The 19,443-nt window shown below is 37.2% G+C and overlaps 1 protein-coding gene across 1 annotated transcript in view; it reads left to right on the forward strand.

The window, feature by feature from the left end:
- The first annotated feature begins 6,068 nt into the window (after positions 1-6,068).
- The window catches only part of LOC139736917 (protein-glutamine gamma-glutamyltransferase K-like), a 37,553-nt gene continuing 24,178 nt past the window's right edge, over positions 6,069-19,443 (forward strand). Inside the window, exon 1 of the mRNA XM_071647590.1 lies at positions 6,069-6,234. Within this exon, the coding sequence (XP_071503691.1) occupies positions 6,230-6,234 (5 nt within the window). The 5' untranslated portion in view covers positions 6,069-6,229. The remainder of the gene's footprint in view (positions 6,235-19,443) is intronic.

The raw sequence follows: 19,443 nt of genomic DNA on the forward strand, positions 1-19,443 counted from the left end.
GGTATATTCCTCTGCAAACCCAAACCCAAAGAGCAACGTGGGTTGAGTGAAAGCAGCAACATTATGTAGAACACATAATTCAGTGAAAGTTTTAGGAAAATTCAACAATCGATGGAAAAGTTGTTAATTTTTTAAGTTTGATGTTGTAATCACTGGATAAGGAGACTACCAGAGTATATCATGACGTCGTTGCATGTGGACAATTACAGACGGGAGGGGCATCTTCTATAAGACAATTTTGAATTGGTAAGATTTAGTTTACAATTGTATAACAATGTGTATACAATTTTTTATTCAATTTCTGTTAATTGTTTTTTATATCTCTTTGGACTGAAAGGAGGTTGGTGTACGACCCCCCATGATCCCCTCTGGATCCCCCTGGATTCAAAAAGAACATTAATCTTTCTAGACCAACTATATGAGAACTATGTGGCCATCAGTGATCCCATTTCATCTTTCCCATCATTGTATGCTGTTTTCAGAATATTTTTCCATCTCTTTTGATTCTTCAAATTATATGCTGATTTGAGTAGATTTTGAATCTGATTAATGATTTATTAACAAACTTCAAGTTGATGATTCCCATGTTAGGCACGATGCCAGTGTTTATGTCTTGAAAAATCATGTGGGTTTGAAAGAAAGGAGGTGGTATGCATTTTTCAGAATAGAGTATCATGATTGGTAAAAAAGAGAAGACATTGGAGTACTCAAAAGTTTGTTTTGTTTCTTTCTAAAGGTCAATTCATGGGCATCATGAGTGGTTAATGCGTGCATACATTGTCTATACTAAAACGTAGATATATCATCTAAAGCAAGGAATGTTTTCTTGTCGTAAAATTCCTTTCCTGACATCCCTGTATTTAGCTTTGTTGAAACCTTTGTCAAGTCGTTATAGTTGTTTTGATTGTTGTTTTCAAACATATTTGCTGCACACTTGCAAGTTGTTGTTATTGTTGTTGTGACCTTTGTAAGTTTTGTAAGTTTTAAGTAAACAATAAAAAGGCTCAGCCGTTGGAGCAGTTTTATCACTAATGACGATAAAATGTTTGTTGATTTTGTTCATTTTCTTGAGTATTCTTCAAAATACTCATGATCGTGAATATTATTCACACGCCATTACAAGTGAATGAAATAATTTTGTTTGGCGAGCGTAATGATGAGAATGCACCTAAATGAGTAATATATCTATTCATCTCATAGGTGCATTCTCATCATTATACTCACCAAAATAAATTTGTTTATTCACTCGTAATCGTGTGTAAATAATATTCACAATCATGAGTATTTTGAAGAATACTCATTAATAATACTCACCAGTGTGTCATTATAGTGTCAATCGCAAAAACTCACCTATCTGCATTACATCGGGAACTCACAAGATGAGTACTACAGCAGAAACTCAATTTGATGAGTAAACTTTACTCATTTGGTGTGTCACTATATAAAATATTATATTTCAAGACTCTGAAGTAGCATTTGAAAAATTTAATCATATTGGGCATTATCAATGCGAAAATCTTATAATAATTTTTTTGGGGACATACTGCAGTAAGTCGTCCCAAAAATTACAATCAGATTTTCGAATTGATAACACCTATTATGATCAACCTGTGTACGTGCTACTTCAGAGCCTTAAGGTATAACATCTTAGCTCTATTTTGCAGAAAACCCCATTCAATTTGGTTCAGCGGTCACAGAGAAATGTGGATTGTTGTAAAGCATGTCATGAATCGGATTCTTCCGAGTTTAGCATTTCGATGATCTTGTGTGTGAACAATAGACAGAACTTGGACAAAAGAGATTCCCGATATCCTCTACAAAATTCCGTATTTCTCTTTGACCACTGAAGCAAATCGAATGGGGTTTTCTGTAAGATGTGGGCAATGAGTTATGGTCTCATACCCTGAATTTTTATTAAGATTCATTCACTATTTTTAAAGATATCATTGCGGAAGGCCGCGTTGTAATTTTTTTTTTGGACATACTGTATTTCCCCATTTCACAAGTTGGCATTTCTTTCCATTGTAAATATCAAGTAAGAATTCATCTCATATCACAGCCATCTGGGAATCTACACCGTAGAAGCAATGCTTCTATGTAGATTCCTCATATTTCACATGTTAAATCGTCTTAAATGCTGTACTTGACATTATTCATCCATGCTTTTGTACTGTTATGTTTATGGTTTATTTATTTGTTGAAATGTGAAATATGGAACGATGAAAAACAAACAAAATAAAACTGTGGATGCGCAATGCAAATGCATGTTGGCCTGTGTTGATTCATGATACTCATTTCACGTTTGTAACCAAAATGAATATGTATGAAGTGCCATACATTTCATGATTTTTTTTTTTCACAACAACCATTCAAACCAACATTCTGCATGCCAGTGACACATCTGTCAGTCATGAAAATTATATTATGATTAACAAAAGGCATTGGAATGCCCCTTTTCTAGACAAAGCATAACTTGTATGTTTCCATGTTAGTCCATGGGCCAAGACCCGAAAAATGGGTTGTTGGTACCATCTGAGGTGGCACAACCTTTTTGGTGTCAGTTTGTTTGTCGGGCATAGATATGCTTATCAAGCTATGATAGCATTTCCAAATGAGTAGCTTAGTCATAATAAATGAATTTTTAACCAATTTGGTCTCGTTTTTATATCCCTATACTTCTGAATCGAAACTAAACCGCTATACAAAGAAGAGCACTGCCTTCTGTATGTCCACAGGTGTTCTGTTGTAAACGCGGTGCGCTTAGTTTTTATTCAAGGCAGCGAAGGGAATATCCAAAGGTTATGATGTCCACCGCTGTCACGCGGTGCGCTTAGTCTTTATCTAGACCAATGTACCGTTATCATATCTACAGTTCCTCATAAAAGGGATTATCTATACTGTTTTTATACTACCCTATCAACAAATACATCAGTTTTAAACAAAAATCACTCTGTTCGTTTACAATATCATTCATTATAATGTATTGTAGTGTACCGGTACATTGTTTTTGCATATCTTATATCGTTGGAGGGAAATAAAGCGACATTGGCGTGGTATCAGCGTTTTCACCGTAGCGTTTTCGCCGGAAAATGATAAATAATTGAAAGATACGGTAAAATTCACGAGGAATTGCTTTTGTTGTTGTTGTTGTTTTTAGATAAAAGGATATACACTGTATCATACGCTTTGGATATTCCCTTCGCCCTCTAGAATAAAGACTAAGCGCTGTGGACATCATAACCTTTGGATATTCCCTTCGCTGCCTTGAATAAAGACTAAGCGCACCGCGTTTACAATAGAACACCTGTGAACATACCATAGAGCTGCATTTTACAGCTCTATGGAACATACAGAAGACAGTGCTCTTCTTTGTATAGCGGTTAGTTTCGATTCAGAAGTATAGGGATATAACAACGAGACCAAATTGGTTAAAAATTCATTTACTATGACTAAGCTACTCATTTGGAAATGCTATCATAGCTTAATAAGCATATCTATGTCCGACAAACAAAATGACACCAAAAAGGTTTTGCCACCTCAGATGGTACCAATATCTGGCCTGGCCCATGGACTATGTTATCAATGATTATCAAAATACTTCTAGTAATGCTCTATCTAGGGGATGGTGCATTCCAATGTATTCTTCTTTTTTAATCATACAAAATATGATGCACAGGACAGAGTGGATCGGTGTAATTGGATGCGCAAGTTTGTTTTGAACTGTTTCAACTCCCTGTTGTATATATAGACTGTTTCCAAAGTTTAACAAAAGCATCCAATTCTCACTGATCCATGGAATAGGCCTGTGCATTATTCGTTTTGTAAATTTCATGAAATTCCACATTTCCCCCTCAATCTAGCCCGACCAGACGCTGTACAGCGACTGAGCTGTGTATCATGCGTCCGGCACACGTACCTATAAAGACTTGTGCCATGTGTTTAGTTCGGATTTTACAGGACGCATTGTATACGTTTTGGAAATGATATCACCGAATGATATTGCACATCATAATTGATATGATAAATTATTGAAACCATGATAATGTAAAATTGACACGACTGTAAACGTTTATATGAGTTGGTAAAAAGTTTGTATGAATTCAATTCTACTTGGTCTTAGTTCGCCTGTTAATGGTGGGTAGTATGTTGTTTTGACAAACGATAGGTGTTGACTTGTAAGTTGTCATGAGCATGATATTTCGTGACAACAATCATCAACACCTCCGTGTTTTGCGGAATTTCAAAATCCGGATTGAATCCTTCTGGTACACCACCCGTGGAAAGGGCTTAGGATAGTAAATCTCATTTTCCCTTCCACTGAAATAATTTCCCCGTAATGTCAGTCATAGGTGTCGGAAATACTTATGTTCTTTTAAATATGGCAGTTTCATATCTTGACCATCTATTCCACATGAGACATTATATGTCATAGCTTGCCACATCCACAATAGTCCCAAAACAATCTTTCTCCGAAAAAAAAAAAATCATTATGGTCTGAATGGAGAAAATAGCAATATCGCACAGCATTGGAAGTGCAGATTTCATGGGATAGAGAGATTCGATAAGCAGGAAACTAGTATAGGCTTTCATACACTAGATGCATACCGCAGAAAAAAACAACAAACAAACGTGGTTGAAACAGGACACAAAATATTGGAAAACCAGCTCTACACACGTATTTTATTTTTTCCTGCCACGCCGCGCCGTTCAGCACCCCTACCCCCACCCCACCCCACTCCCACGCATACGCCTTCCACCACGCCTTCGAGCGAAACACGGGTAATCGTAGTCGTTGTTTCTAGGCCTCTGATTCTCATCTCGGCATTGTAAGATGGGAACAATGAGAATGGATTTCCACACTTTTCACAGATTCAACAGAAATACATAAGGATATTCTTGATGTGAAATGATTGATTGATTGATTGATTGATTGATTGATTGATTGATTGATTGATTGATTGACTGATTTATTGATTGATTGACTGATTGATTGATAGATTGACAGTATTTTATATTGTATATTTTTTGTATAAATAAAAACGGCTGAATGGCCCATATTCAGCGATATCAACATGACATCGCTGGTCTTCCATCAGCGATATCAACATGACATCGCTGGTCTTCCATGGGAGCCAGAACTTCAAAATTACAAATAAATGTTCCACAACATAAAGGTATATGGAATACATAAGTTGAAAACATGAAAATATGAAATACATAAATTGAGAGAGGAAAAAACACACAATCGTATTATACAAGCAAATAACACAATTAAGAAAGGGTTACAAGAAAAAGAAAAGGGGAGAATATAACAAGTCATTGCTTGTGATAACCTGTACTAGTCAAAATACTAATACAATTCTTTTCCAAGGACAAATAAGAATGAATGAATGAATGAATGAATGAATGAATAAGAAAGAATGAATGAATGAATGAATGAATGAATAAAAGAATTAAGATAACGGGGCAACAACTTAAGAACAAAGTTACATTAGATCTAAATGAATTAACACTGGGGAAATCTTTGTATCCATGGGAAGGTCATTACATGCCGTCATTTAAATATCTATATTCATATAATATAATTCATATCTATATTTATATCAAGACATATATTTTTCACATGCATGCGTGAAGACATCATCTTTCTGATATAGATACTAAGGTTATATGGCAATTCAATCAGTTTTTAATCAAATGTTTGGGTTTTTAGTATGTAATATCATGAATACGACATATAGTGAAGTGCCAGTTTCTTCGTGCAACATGGTCTATATTTATATATCTACGCTCATAAAAGTGGTGTAAGAAGATAATAATATGTCTGTGAAGATAGACTACTCGCTACTGACTGACTGGTCACGCACGCCCTGCCCTGGATAATAGCAGCGTGTGTGTGTGTGTGTGTGTGTGTGTGTATGTGTGTGTGTGTGTGTGTGTGTGTGTGTGTGTGTGTGTGTGTGTGTGTGTGTGTGTGTGGTTATAGGTATGGTTGCACCTTACCACCAATGATACCAGTATTCCACCAATAAAAGCATCGCAGCTCTTTGGTAAGGAGCTGTCCTTCTACAGTAGACTACAAGTGCTACAAGGCATGCATTTACCGTTCGCCTTCACCGCTGGACACCACGCGTAGCAAGGCATCGTATGTTGATCGCTCCCACGAGTGTACTTTCATTGGCAGCTAAAATTACATTCAATCCACCCGACTGGCCGGACCTGAGCCAAGATGAGGTAAGTACTGTTGGACCTTTGTACCTGGTCGCCTTACACGTGCTATTTACTCACTAGAGCAATCATGCACTCTAGGACCGCAGTGCACAGATATCAAAATCACTACTTTCAAACGCTGTAATTTACTAAACGATCTTTGCATCCGTGATTATGATAGATGTGCCTCTTCACCATATTACATTGCACGAACTATCACACTTCATGGATTTACCTTGCTATTCATACAGAGGTAGTGTATCGCTCAGGATGAGCACGCTCTATCTATAATCTACGCAGTGCATCTAATAAAAGAACGTAGCTGCTAGCTGGCATGTATAGGTATCATTGGCCAATTTGGCAATTTTGCTGTATGCTTATTCGATCCTCTCGGGCGCGGGCTATACTTCATTTCTCGTCATTTTTGCTTTGCATTTGCTCAATTAAAACATTAAGTCAGAATTAAACCACAACAGATAACGATGATCTCCCATAGAATTGATTCTGTCGATTTTAAACCATATGCCCCTAAATATGACTGCTTTAATTGTACTTGGGCTTCACGTATCATTTTATAACGCATTTCTCCCGCACAACACAGTCATTCTATTTGAGCAAAGGTGGGGACATTTTTAGGAGCGAGTTGCAATAATCGTGTGTATTTTCATCCGTGGAGGTCAGACTGTGACTTTGCAAGTCAAGGCGTATAGGGAGTCATAAGCGACCATGCACAATGTGGTGATAGACACCCAGGATCGTATGATGCGATAATTTCCTTGAACATGTTCATGTGGGCATTATGACGTCAGAAAGCTAGTGCAAGATCCACAAGACAAGAGTCACGATTATCGGAGCTGTGGCCTTGACAACGTGACGGCATCATGAAGCTTCGGAATGTGTGCTTTCGTTTTGCACGATATTTTAGTTTTGGTCAAGACCTAACTTCACGTTTATAACATATTTCGGTGAGATAACGAGAAATCTCTAATGAAATATAAAAGAGCATGTAATTTCAAGAGGAATTCACTATTTATTTGATGAAAATTGGTTTTGAAATACTGAGCTAAGCTAGATATCCAAAACATAGCAATCCGAATAAAAGGTGGGACCCACCTTTTTTATTACGATCCCTTTGGTTCACTATTTAGATGTCTCGGCTATGTCAAAACCGATTTTCATCAAATAAACTTTAGATACCTCTTAGAATGGTATGCTCTGTACTATTTCATAGGTAGTTTCTTGGTATCTCGCAAAAAGTCAGAAGTCCAATCCCTAGCTCCACCAATGATTTAATGAAGCGATTTGATGAATCTCCACTGAGATTAGATGAAGCGATTTTTGGCTCACAAAACCGGAAACGATTGATAAGTGAGTAAGTTGTGGCTTGTCATGCACGTACATGCTGATGTCCCATTCGATCACTTTGTTTAAAGGTAATGATACCTAAACACTTGGAATGAGTAGTGAAGCAATGTTAGTAGAACACATCAGTGAAGTTTCAGGAATCACACAACCCGTTCCAAAGCCGTGAACTATTTTTTTTTTTGGAGGCCGCCATCGCTAGATGAAAAGAGTACAACAGCTATATGGTGACACCACCTCAGGACAACGATTATTATACAAATGATTCCACATATTTTCATTTTTCTCGCATAATAAAAGAGCATTATGACTGACAAACTCCTTCAGAATGCAGGTGGAATAGTTATATCCATAACATTCAAATTATGTCGGTATAATGCAAGTTGAGGGAATTTGTGTTTTCATGATTTTTTTTTTCTTTTCATTATCAATGAATTTCGAATTCGTCTTTTGTGTGGCAATCGCTCTAGTGTGACGGATTGAGTGTATCAAGAGCCATGGGAATACTGTCAGTCAGTACAACCATGGAACTATAAAACATTATGTGTATAGCTCAACAGTTCAGTATAACGTGGTCAGAGTAATTATTGATGGCCCATTGCGGAAGTGGATCACTATGTTATATTATACAGTATTTATGCCAGATTGTCGGACACGATGCGACTCTCAGCCGATGGTTTTGTCACATTTCAAATCGGGAATGGAAAATCTGTAGGTCCTACCTTGTAGTACATGTAGTAACAAATAACAATCATCTCGACATCAACAAGAAAAAAACAAACATTTGTGTGTGTATATGTGTGTGTGTGGCTGGAGGTTTTTCAATCACAGCGGATGTACAAGACTCGTGCAAGCAGAGATTATGATGTCATATTTCATGTCCATTTGCCATGACCTCATTGAATGTATTTGGTTTTATGCATACCAGAATAAGCGCGTACCTAAGACAGAGATTGACATGTTCGTGACAACCAAGCGGCTTGTCTGGAGGCTAGATTGAGGCTTACCCGGCATAGCAATGACTATTGCGTGCAAAGTGCATTTTAAATATTGAAATGCAACTGGTGGGTGTGGAACATCTAGTTATGTTCGATCCTTATGAGCAGAATATTGAAACTGATGGGCTATTTAAAGAGAAACGAAAAAAGAATGGTCACGCGAAACACCACGAGTATAGAGACAAGCCCCCACTTTGAGGTGATACCGCACTTTATGCATGGGGCTCGCGATTTTCGGCGCCATCAACTATTATATTATATAACCGCGCTGAAGAACAGCGTTTACCCCGACAGCCTTTGAGAAAGCAGGGAGTACAGGATAATTAAAACTCGACTCCCTCGAAAAGGGCTACTGCACCTCCTTTGAATCGGTCCAAATCATCGAAACCGTTCAATCATGCGTCTAGAGAATTCAGACTGGGTATAAGAACCGTCTGAACAACGTATAGCGGTCTTTGTACAAAACCCGCCCCCGTTGTCATTGAGATCCGCTAGCATGTTTTGTATATGAGTGTCTTATTCTATATGCCCGAACTACCCACACATTTGAGTATGAAGATCCGTAATTTATTGAATAGCAATCTCGTCGCTTTCAGGAGTGATGAAAAGGATGAAATTGATAAGTTTACTCATGGCCTTGATTCAAGTGTCGTAGCTGTTTGTAGGATTTCAAGCTGCAATTCCGCTTATTTCTGATCGAAACCTCCATTCATCTAGTATAGTTTGACACATGCAGGCAACCTTTTTATTAACCATTGTTGAAAGGGAAACTGATGCGCCTTAAATTCGACGGTTTTTATGAGGAGAGTTAAACAAACACTGATGGCTCAGCACAGTGAAAGTAATACTTTATATGGTACAGAAATATACAGAGATGTTGATTAAATTTCGTATTGTCACAATAGTCATCTTCGCTGAACAATGATATCGCTCATAAAACCATTTGCAAATAACTTTCGAAAGGAGAATTCAGGGTCAGGTGAAAATTAGTCTTCAAAGGAGGAGTAGGCCCTAATTTTTCTAAGATCCAAAAAGAAAAATGTGATCAAAACCCGATTTAAAAAAAAAAACACACACACAAACCAAAAAACAAAAACAAAACAAAACAAAACAAAACAAACAAACCAGGGAAGTTATGAAATTGTGTAGTTTCGCAAATTTTGGCTAAGCAGTTTTCGAACAATTTGTATGAATAAAAAGCAAATGAGTGGCATGATAAGGTCATAACATCACAGTATTATTTTCCGTTGATCGTGTACAAAGAAGTGACTTTTTTTGGGGGGGGGGGGGTTCTGCTATTAAAGTGTAGAACATACGTGTATTCCTGGCTGAATAACTTCAGAATAATGCTCAGTCAGATTAAAAGGATATGAAACTGGGACATGATTGAGTTTGAACCATAGAGATATATCATGGAACACCAAGAAACTGGAAATTTCACGATTTTGTGTAGCGCCTAAATATACACAAACTTTAATTATGGCAAGTTGTGAGGCGATGATTTCATCATCAACATTTCAATAATCAACATTGAGTGCTCGAGAAATAACTCGTGAACATTAGCAGAACTGTATAAATTCGTGTAACTTTCATAATTCTAATCCGAGTTTGATCGAGTTTTCATTATTTTGCATAGAAATCTTATACAAATAAAATGACTTTCCTATCAGGCTGACTTTTCAATGGTCTGGAGTTTCCCTTTAGCAAGACTAGTAATGTAGTGTCATATTCTAATGGTGATAGCCATTGCCATTTTACTCTTCTTCAGCGCAACTATACGAAACACTGATCTTTCAGAGGATCATACTAATTATTATAACTCCGGCATTGACTTAAGGCAAGATGGATTATTATGACCAATTAACGCACGCATCCATGCATGGGTCATCCATGGATAATAAAAGCATCTTGCCCAAGGGTAATTTATAATTCGAACCAGGCTGTACCCGGGTCCAGAGCTGAAATAAATATCCATTATTACTGCATACGGAAGCTCCTATATTATTAATTTTTACCACCGAGCTCTCACTGACCTGCGCACGGTAGACCTTCGATAATCTTCTGTGTTACTGTAAAGTTCAAATGAATTATAATTATTTACAAGCGACAAAATTAAACCCATCCCCGCATCGAGATGGAAATCATCGCGATCATAATGAGCTACTATGACTTCGCAACAAAGGCACTATAAACAGGGCGTATATGTTTCCTGCCATTAAGGTTTGACCAAGGAGGTACTATTGGCAATATAGTTTGCCTATATACCTTCTTGGTTCGGCTAAAACATAATAAGAGTATTTATGCTGTATAGACAAGCAATGAGAAAAATCATCCCTTTTATAAATTGGCACATTAATGATCATTTAGTTTGCAAATGTTCCGCAACACAGGCCTATATGGTTTGACAACGCACTTTCCATATACTTTCCTTTTTCCCCAGTTTTGTGCAATTGTAATCCTGTTGGACTGAAATTAAGCGCCAACTTATAAAAGCCACGTTGAACATGAGACAAGAGTTTCCTTTAAGTTTCCCTTTAAGTATTATACGAAAGGTATCCATTATAATACAGCGCATCATTTAACCTTGCAAAGATCTGATTAATGCGGTTAATGGATGTTAGCCACATGTCAAGGTCCAACAACAAACGCGGTTAATGAAAATTGATGGAATGGTCTGTAGGTGTACTGTGTGATACCGTAACATAATATGGTAACAATAATCAGGCGTCTATCTACATTAGCATTTTCCATCTCGGGCCATGCTTATCCTCCGGAGTGACAATTTTTCAGAAAAATCATATTTAGCAATAAATTGATCTTTCTACTCATAAACAAGTGGGAGTTTAAAGGGGGTAGGGTGGACTGAACTTCGCTCTGGGCTCTTCAAAGCGGTTTTGCGGCACCACTGTGTTGTGAGAATTTACGTTGAAAAGATAATCCCTGTATTGAAATAGATGGACGTTCATACTTTTATTTCATTAAACAGGATTATCGTGTTTCCTCGAAACACGAAATCCTTACGTGTTTTACCCCTGTATGCTATATAAATTCACCAAAAATGAAATTGTATATAATAAGAAATGCTTTCAGACCGACTAATTCTGCATGAACAGTTTTGCACATAATAAGGACAATATGTGGTGGATACACGATTCAATTCCATTTCCACGTATATGTGTGGTAATTCTATACTGTTACTGAGAAGCAGTTACTCAGTGGTATACACAGTACGTTTCTTATATTATAGTCTTTTTTTTTGATAACCTATATTGTTTTTTTCACCGTGTTGATACATGCCCGTCAAGGTTGAATGCTATAGCGATTTGTGTTTATTTGCTTTAGATGGAAGGGTGAGTGAGCTTGCTATTGTTTCATTTTTCTTTATTAAAATCATTGTTTCCCTAGCAGAATCTAGGTCAAGACTTACACCTGCTTGGAAGAGACGTTCATAATCATTGTAGAATGTCCAATACCTGTTCGTGTCCAACTCTCAGTGAGCCTTGTGGTCATAAACACGCAAAAATGTAATGATGCAACTTCACCGATTTCGCTTGTTTTGAGAAAACGGTCTGCTATCCATCAAGCAAGAAAAATGACTGTGGGTTATGCGCATTTGCCTGTTTAGTCATCATTAGTCATTTTTAGATGGGAACATTATTCAATACTCGCATCAGGATCTCGAACAACCGAAGAGAAAATGGCGTATAAGCAACCGGAACGAACCGCAACTCAGAGTTATGGTATGATATTCAATGATAGCCTGAAATTACACCGCTTGATTCTGTATGCGCTTTTTTAAAGGTACTGTATGCCAATGGGAGCAGTAGGCGTTTTCACATCAGCCCGATGTTTCGAAACAGCGCGCTATTTTCTGACTTGGGAAATTGGAAAATATCTCGAGCTTGGATTTTTATCGAGCTGATGTGAAAACGCCTCGTGATTTACAAAATGCTCAAATATTTTGATGCATAAAGGGATGGTACAGTATTGGTGGAGATGAGAATTTGGCTTTTAACTTTTTGCGAGATACTAAGAAAACACTGATGATAATAGTACAGAACATATTATTATTTTAAGAGGAATACAAAGTTTATTTGATGAAAATCGGGTTTGGAATGACTGAAACATCCAAAAACAAAGTAAAACAAAGCGATGATAATAAAGTGTGGGTCCCACACTTAATTAGAATCACTCTTTTGTTGATATCTCAGCCATTTCAAAACCAATTTTCATCAAATAAACGTTGAATTCCTCATAAAATTACATGCTCTTTCATATTTCATAAGAGGTTTCTCGTTATCTCACCAAAAAATGTTAGAAACCTGAAATTAGGTCTCAACCAAAACTATACGATCCCTTTAATGTGTAGGTCAGTTGTATCGCAAAACACCCTATACCATATGAAAAATTTCGCAATATATAGAGCCCAAAATATGTGGAGATATCACTCTTTTCTTGATAAACCATAACTGTAGACGGTTTATTCTAGGAGCAATTTTATTATAACTATTGTTCACACTTTGTATATTTGACAACACTCAACATTAATTACACTGATTAACATTTTACATTGGCGTTTATTCTATCCCTAATTCACACACTGTAAAAACATCGGTGTTAGATTTAACACCATGGGTGTTAAATCTAACACCGATCAAACTTCAATAGAGGACCACACCCACAGGTGTAGAAAATATATTGTGACGGTGTTAAAAAGTGTTCGCCTGGCATTTCGTGGTGTTAATTTGACACGTGGCTTATGGTGATATTTTTGACACTGCGCTAGAGTTAATTCAATAATGACACCGCATGGTGTTGATTTGATATTGGTGGTGTTAATTTCAATGGTACAACACCCGTCCAGCTTCAGTAGGGGACCACACCAACTGGTGTTACTGTGGTGTAAATGTGTTTACACATTTTTTTCAAAAATCAAGTACTTTATCGGAAAATTCTTTATCGTCTTGTTGAAGTTCAAAATTGACAAGAAGTGCAGTAACTAAGAAACTATTCAAAAAAAAAAAATTATTGGATTTTGAAATGACACCCGGAGGTGTTAATCTAACACCATGAATGAGCACCGGAAATTTAACACCAGCTCGGTGTTTCATATTTAACACCGGACTTTTTGCAGTGCATTTTAGAACTACTTCGAAGCATTAAAGATGGGTTTCTGTTAGCCTACAGTATTTTTTTAACTCATTTTTTTTTCCTCAGCGGCTATTATAGGTGACACGACATTTTCTCCTGCGACAATTGCTCCGGTCTTATTTTCTCCAATTAGGACTTTATAGGCGATAGGGTTAGGTGTTTGGGTAGAATTCATTTGTGAATTAGCGTGCAGATGTTTCATTGGATCAATTATTGTCCCACGAGCAAATGTCATGGAACCCTTTTTTATATGACGTGAAGAACATCGCTAAAAGGAATGGAATTCAATCAGTATCCATAGGGCTACTGCATGTCTAAATCACTGTCCAACAGTATAGCATTCTCTTGTATAATGCTTAACCTGTCAAATGCCGTGCATGAATGGCACATTAAATAACAAATATAATATTCCTGTGCTATATTATCTTGCACGAGATATCTGAGGCACTTGAACCGTTGACATTAAGAGGGAGTGGGTATTTAATGTAGCTGGACCATCAGATCGGTGTGGCCTTCTATACCCATTCTGCAATCTTGTAGAATCGACACGATTGATATGTACAATTGTGAATACAATGATACAGAACTTATTCGCGATGCCATCCTTTGTTCCTGAATTTTTCCACATTTTGACTCTGCCAAGGAAGGCAATATGTGTGTGTGTGTGTGTGTGTGCGCGCGCGTGCGTGTGTGGATGTATGTCTTTGGAAGCGTTCTTTTCTTTTTTTTCTTTTTTTGTCGGTTTAGTGATATTACTCGAAAAAGTTATACATATAGGCATTCTGATGAAATTTACAGGATGTGTGCGTTCCCGTAGTTCACAAGGGCCACGTGATTGCTTATTGGTGGTCATCCGGTTCAAGGACTGGATCCAGGATCCTTTGGAAGGATGGAAGCATAATTCTATGAAATATACATTGTAGTGGTCCTGCAACATGACCTCGACGAAGGTTTGCGCTCTCCGAGTCTCTTTCGTGCCTATTTTCCCCGTGTGGACAAGGAGGGGGGCTTCATGTTTTCGGGTTGTCCGTCCGTCAGTTCTCTCGATGTAGGTCCTAATGAATAGATAAATAATTGAATGAATGAAGGATTAAATTAGATTCAATAAATACGTAGATAATAATAATAATAATAATGATAATGTAACACTCATCCCGCGGTGACAGAGGGGGGGGGGGGGGGGGGGGGGTGGGTATATTGCTTAATCTGTAGGCAGAGAAAGATAATACGTCCAGTCAAGATGGATGCAGGGATGAAAGTGTCTTTATTCTCAGTATAAATCATACTGATTTCCAGTGATTAGATCAATCAAAATCATAGTTATCAAACACATCTCTTAAAAGTGATTTATCAACACAATGTAACTGACACATATAATTTGCTGATATGACACTTCATTCTTCTTTAGTGTTCTTGATAAGCTATCTCGTTCAATACTTGCATAATGCTTGATTTTTACCTCAAGAATCTAATAACATAATATAGCATTGAAGGGTAATTATAGCACTTGCTAGTAAAATTCAATCTAAGCATTTTACTTGCAATAATTTCTCATATTGTGATAATTAATCGTCAGATTATTCTTTAATAAAATCATATGATTTAACTTTAACCAGTCATATAAAATGTGAATGCGCGGCTACATACGGCTCAATTTATCTGTAAGTGTATCTACATAAACTGAAACATAATTAAATGGGCTTTGATACAATATCCAACATGACTATGACAACATTCACGTCTTTAGTAAATACATGTACTTAAAAACAAACTAAAAACTGAAAGTCCTAGTATGCTGCAAAACAACTCTAACTTCTTTAGTTTTCCTTTATCTCTCAAAATGCCAGCTTTGCTCTCTCTTTCCTGCTCAATTATATTTTATTCCTCTGTTATAAGACAAAGCACTTCTGTACAATCTTTTGCGATGCAAACTTTTATAACATTTGAGATGATCCCCGCCGTCAGGCAAAAGCGAAAGTATTTCGGGAATTTCAAGACAGTCGCTCTACATCACTTCTCACTGTTTCTATCTTGTACAATATTACAATGCAACTCTGTTAACATTTATACCAAGTATCCATATATTCACAACCTGTATACTTGTTCAGGCATTTGGGCTCTCATTCAGAAAAGCATGTTAATATGAGCTACATGTACCTTGCAGTCAATCCCAAGAGAGCCGTATAAAGGTCAATGGACTCTGGGTGCGTCGCACCGTCTAGGAGAGCGTTTACACTGACCGTTCTACTCTGTCTTCTACACGGGATAGCACAGCCTATGGCTTGTTCACACTCACACAAATAGCACTTAATCCGGAATCAAATCAGCTTAAGTCGCAATTTCAACTCGTGTTGTAATTAAAACTGCGTAATCACTACACAAATATTATAACACAATTGGGAGTATCCATAATCAATAACATATCATAATCACGCCGTCATATCTAGTATCGAATGATAACAAAGGAATATTCGGCAGCTTCGCAAAAAACACCGTTTGTAATCTAAATTCCTCTTTTCTTGAAGGAGGAAGCATACAATTCAAATACAAAACACGAAATGTCATAGAATTCACTAAATAAACCAGTTAACAATAATGATTTAGAATGATTTAACGGGGGTAAAAGTTAGATTTCTTACCTGTACAACGTAGGCAGAGAAAGATAAAACGTCCAGTCAAGATGGAAGCAGGGATGAAAGTGTGCTCAAAACCACATCCATCTGAGTGATGTCATCTTTCTCTGAATTTGAGGGGACTTGGTTAGCTCCACTATTATTTTTAGGGGTGGATTGGTTAGATTTGTGAGGGGTTTGTTCTCTAATTTGAATCAATGCATAATATGACTGTGTAAAACTATCAAAAAAATTAGGGGGTCTATTTTCTTGGGGCCTTTACAATAATGATAATAATAATGATAATGATAATGATAATAATGACGATAATAATGATAACAATAATAATAATAATATTGATTATTATTATTATTATTATTATTATTATTATTATTGTTATTATCATCATCATCATCATAATGATAATGATTTTGAAAAATGCTCAGTCGGTTATGTTGGTGTCTGACAAGATGTTATATCGTGTAATGTACATGCTCCGATTAAATTTTTGGCCAAAACCCCCGTTATCAAAAGTCTCAGCTGTTAATTTCATCTTTGAATGTCCAGCCAGCAGTGATTCAGGGCAGATACACAAGTAGAAAAAGTGTTTGACTTAAAATGAAAGTGGTGAAAGATCAAAGGTCACTGAACTACTGCCGACATGCCATTTTCGATCATTATTTCAGCTGGACCAACCATTTGCAGTAAGAGGTCACTATATATACTTCCATACCATTACTCCAGCTTTAAAATAGGAACGGCAGTGGTAATACAATAGGTCGGGAGCAACGTATAGGATAAAAGCCATGATACAACCATTTTGCACGATCGCGATGGTATGATGGGTCAAGGATCAATGTACATGTATACCTTCGTTGAATAACTTCGTTGAAAATGTAATTTTCGGCGCTATAGCTTCAGCTATAGGAATCTCAAGTGGTAATGTCTGGTAAGAAGTCTAGAAAATGATTAATAAACAAGGAAGTATTTATTTGCCTGATTGACAAGGGTGAAAAGGTGAAGGTTAGATGAAAAGACACAGAAATTTGCGAAGTATAAATGTTTTAATGTCGTTACAACTTCCACGAGGTAAGTCGAATGAGAGTGTAATTTGGTAGAAATTCAGTGTTTTTTATGGACGATTTTTTTCTAAGTTTAGTTTCGTTTAGTTTCGTTTTGTTCTTTTTGGGAGGTAAGGGGGGAAATACCTAAGCTGTTGTATTGCTTCATCCAAACAAGCACGGAACACGCGGAGGAATCTCGAGCCGTTGGGTGAGACATCATGTCTCAGACATGTCAAACAACGTTTATCGCATCAATGTCAAAGGGGTCACACCCATGAAGCATGCAGGAACGTTGAAACCAAAACGTGTGATAGGAGAGTAGGGTATGTTTAGGAGAAGAATTCTACTGCAGGGGAGGAAAAGGAGGAGACGGAACAAAAACGAAAGCTCTGTCATGGAGTGAAGGCACAGAAATATTTAGAAAAAGGAAGAGACGAAACTGGGGGCAATTATTGTGTGCGAAAGATGATGTCCCATATCTGTAGGCCTATAATCAGGAGCCTGAATACTGATAATAGTGTGGTTGAAAGAAAAGGAGGGTGTGTGTGTGTGTGTATTGGGAGGAGGGGTGTTGTTTGCGTGCCGTCATGTTTAGCTGTGATATTTTGTAGCCGTGCCCCAATTACGAACGTACAGAAATCGAGAACGGTTTAGGTGTGGTTCTTCATTACATGTAGGAGAAAATGTTCATGACGCTATAAATGACGTAGAATTTCAACAAAATAAAGACACTACAACAAACACAGGCCTACATATTGACCAAAAAATAAATCACAATACAAAGTGAAACCAAGCTGAAGCTGAATCTGAGACGTACAAGATCTCATCTCTGGCTACGGATGATTGTCTATAAATTCGCTTTACGGCAGCATGAAAAATTGCACGAAATACAAGTACAATTGTACAAACAAATAGACAAACAAAGCAACAATTCGTCAAACATCCCCGACAAACAACAAGATTAAATGCCAAGTAATGAGTCTGTATATTCCCCAGTAATAGTCGTTTCCAAAATGTCAGTTGCTCAAACAATAAAAATACAGGAAAATTTTATTTGGGACGAAGGAGCCAAGTTACGAGTATCGGGTATATTTCATCATAAATATTTCTTTACAATGATCTCGTGTGCAGGATCGTTGTCCGTCGCAAGTCACGTGACTGATATAGGGATCGAATTCCATATGTAGCTATGCGGAGGTCAAGCTTGTTATGAAGAATGTTGCAAGGATAGGAGCACTGACTAATTTCAGTTGTCAACATGCGTCGGGAAGTGATATGAACTAATGAACTGATAAGTTCGAAAGCCGAGCTCTATCTTGGTTGAAGGCAGAGGGTTGTATCAATACAATGTAATCCCGTGTAAATGCATTTATGATATACGCCCCCTCCATCGGCCTCGTTATATTGTTGTGTGCATAGTAATCCTATGAGTGTCTGTGACATTATGAACTTCGAAGTCATGACCGGTCGTGATCATGAGCGTTTTTTGGCGCTTCCCTATAGCTGTAATGATATTAGCCCGTTTTCCATACAGCCAAGGTATTAATTGTCCCCGCGACAGTTGAACAGTACAGGAGGGCTCTAATTTTACAGCATGTAAAGTGGTATCCACCACATGTTCAAGTTGATTGTAACAAAGTAAAACTAAGCAAACAGAAAGAATTTAAGAAGTATCACTTGAATCATAGCAAAATATAGGATGATCGGTACATCGTATAGATATCAGTTTATGTTCACCTTGTTTAATTTACTGACGGCGGTATCAGTCACAGCCGTGTTTGCAAAGGTGATGGTGCCATGCCTCACATGTGTCTCATACATCTTCGCTGAATTTCTCTCAAAATAAGGGGAAAGAAAGTCGAATAATCATGTATATGGATTGAAAAATGCGGAAATATCGATGGTACGCACCAGTGAAGTTTGAATAAAACCGGACATAACCCGTCCAAACGTTATAACGTTTAAAATTTCTGAACAGCCGTAGTAAATGACCGGAAGACTGCAACAATTCGTGGTGTTACGTATAGGGCCTGCATGTAGAACTCT

The sequence above is a fragment of the Diadema antillarum genome, unplaced genomic scaffold (assembly GCF_040938485.1).
Source record: "Diadema antillarum isolate AM-2024a unplaced genomic scaffold, OU_Dant_1.0 seq00000674_RagTag, whole genome shotgun sequence".
Classification (NCBI taxonomy): Eukaryota; Metazoa; Echinodermata; class Echinoidea; order Diadematoida; family Diadematidae; genus Diadema; species Diadema antillarum.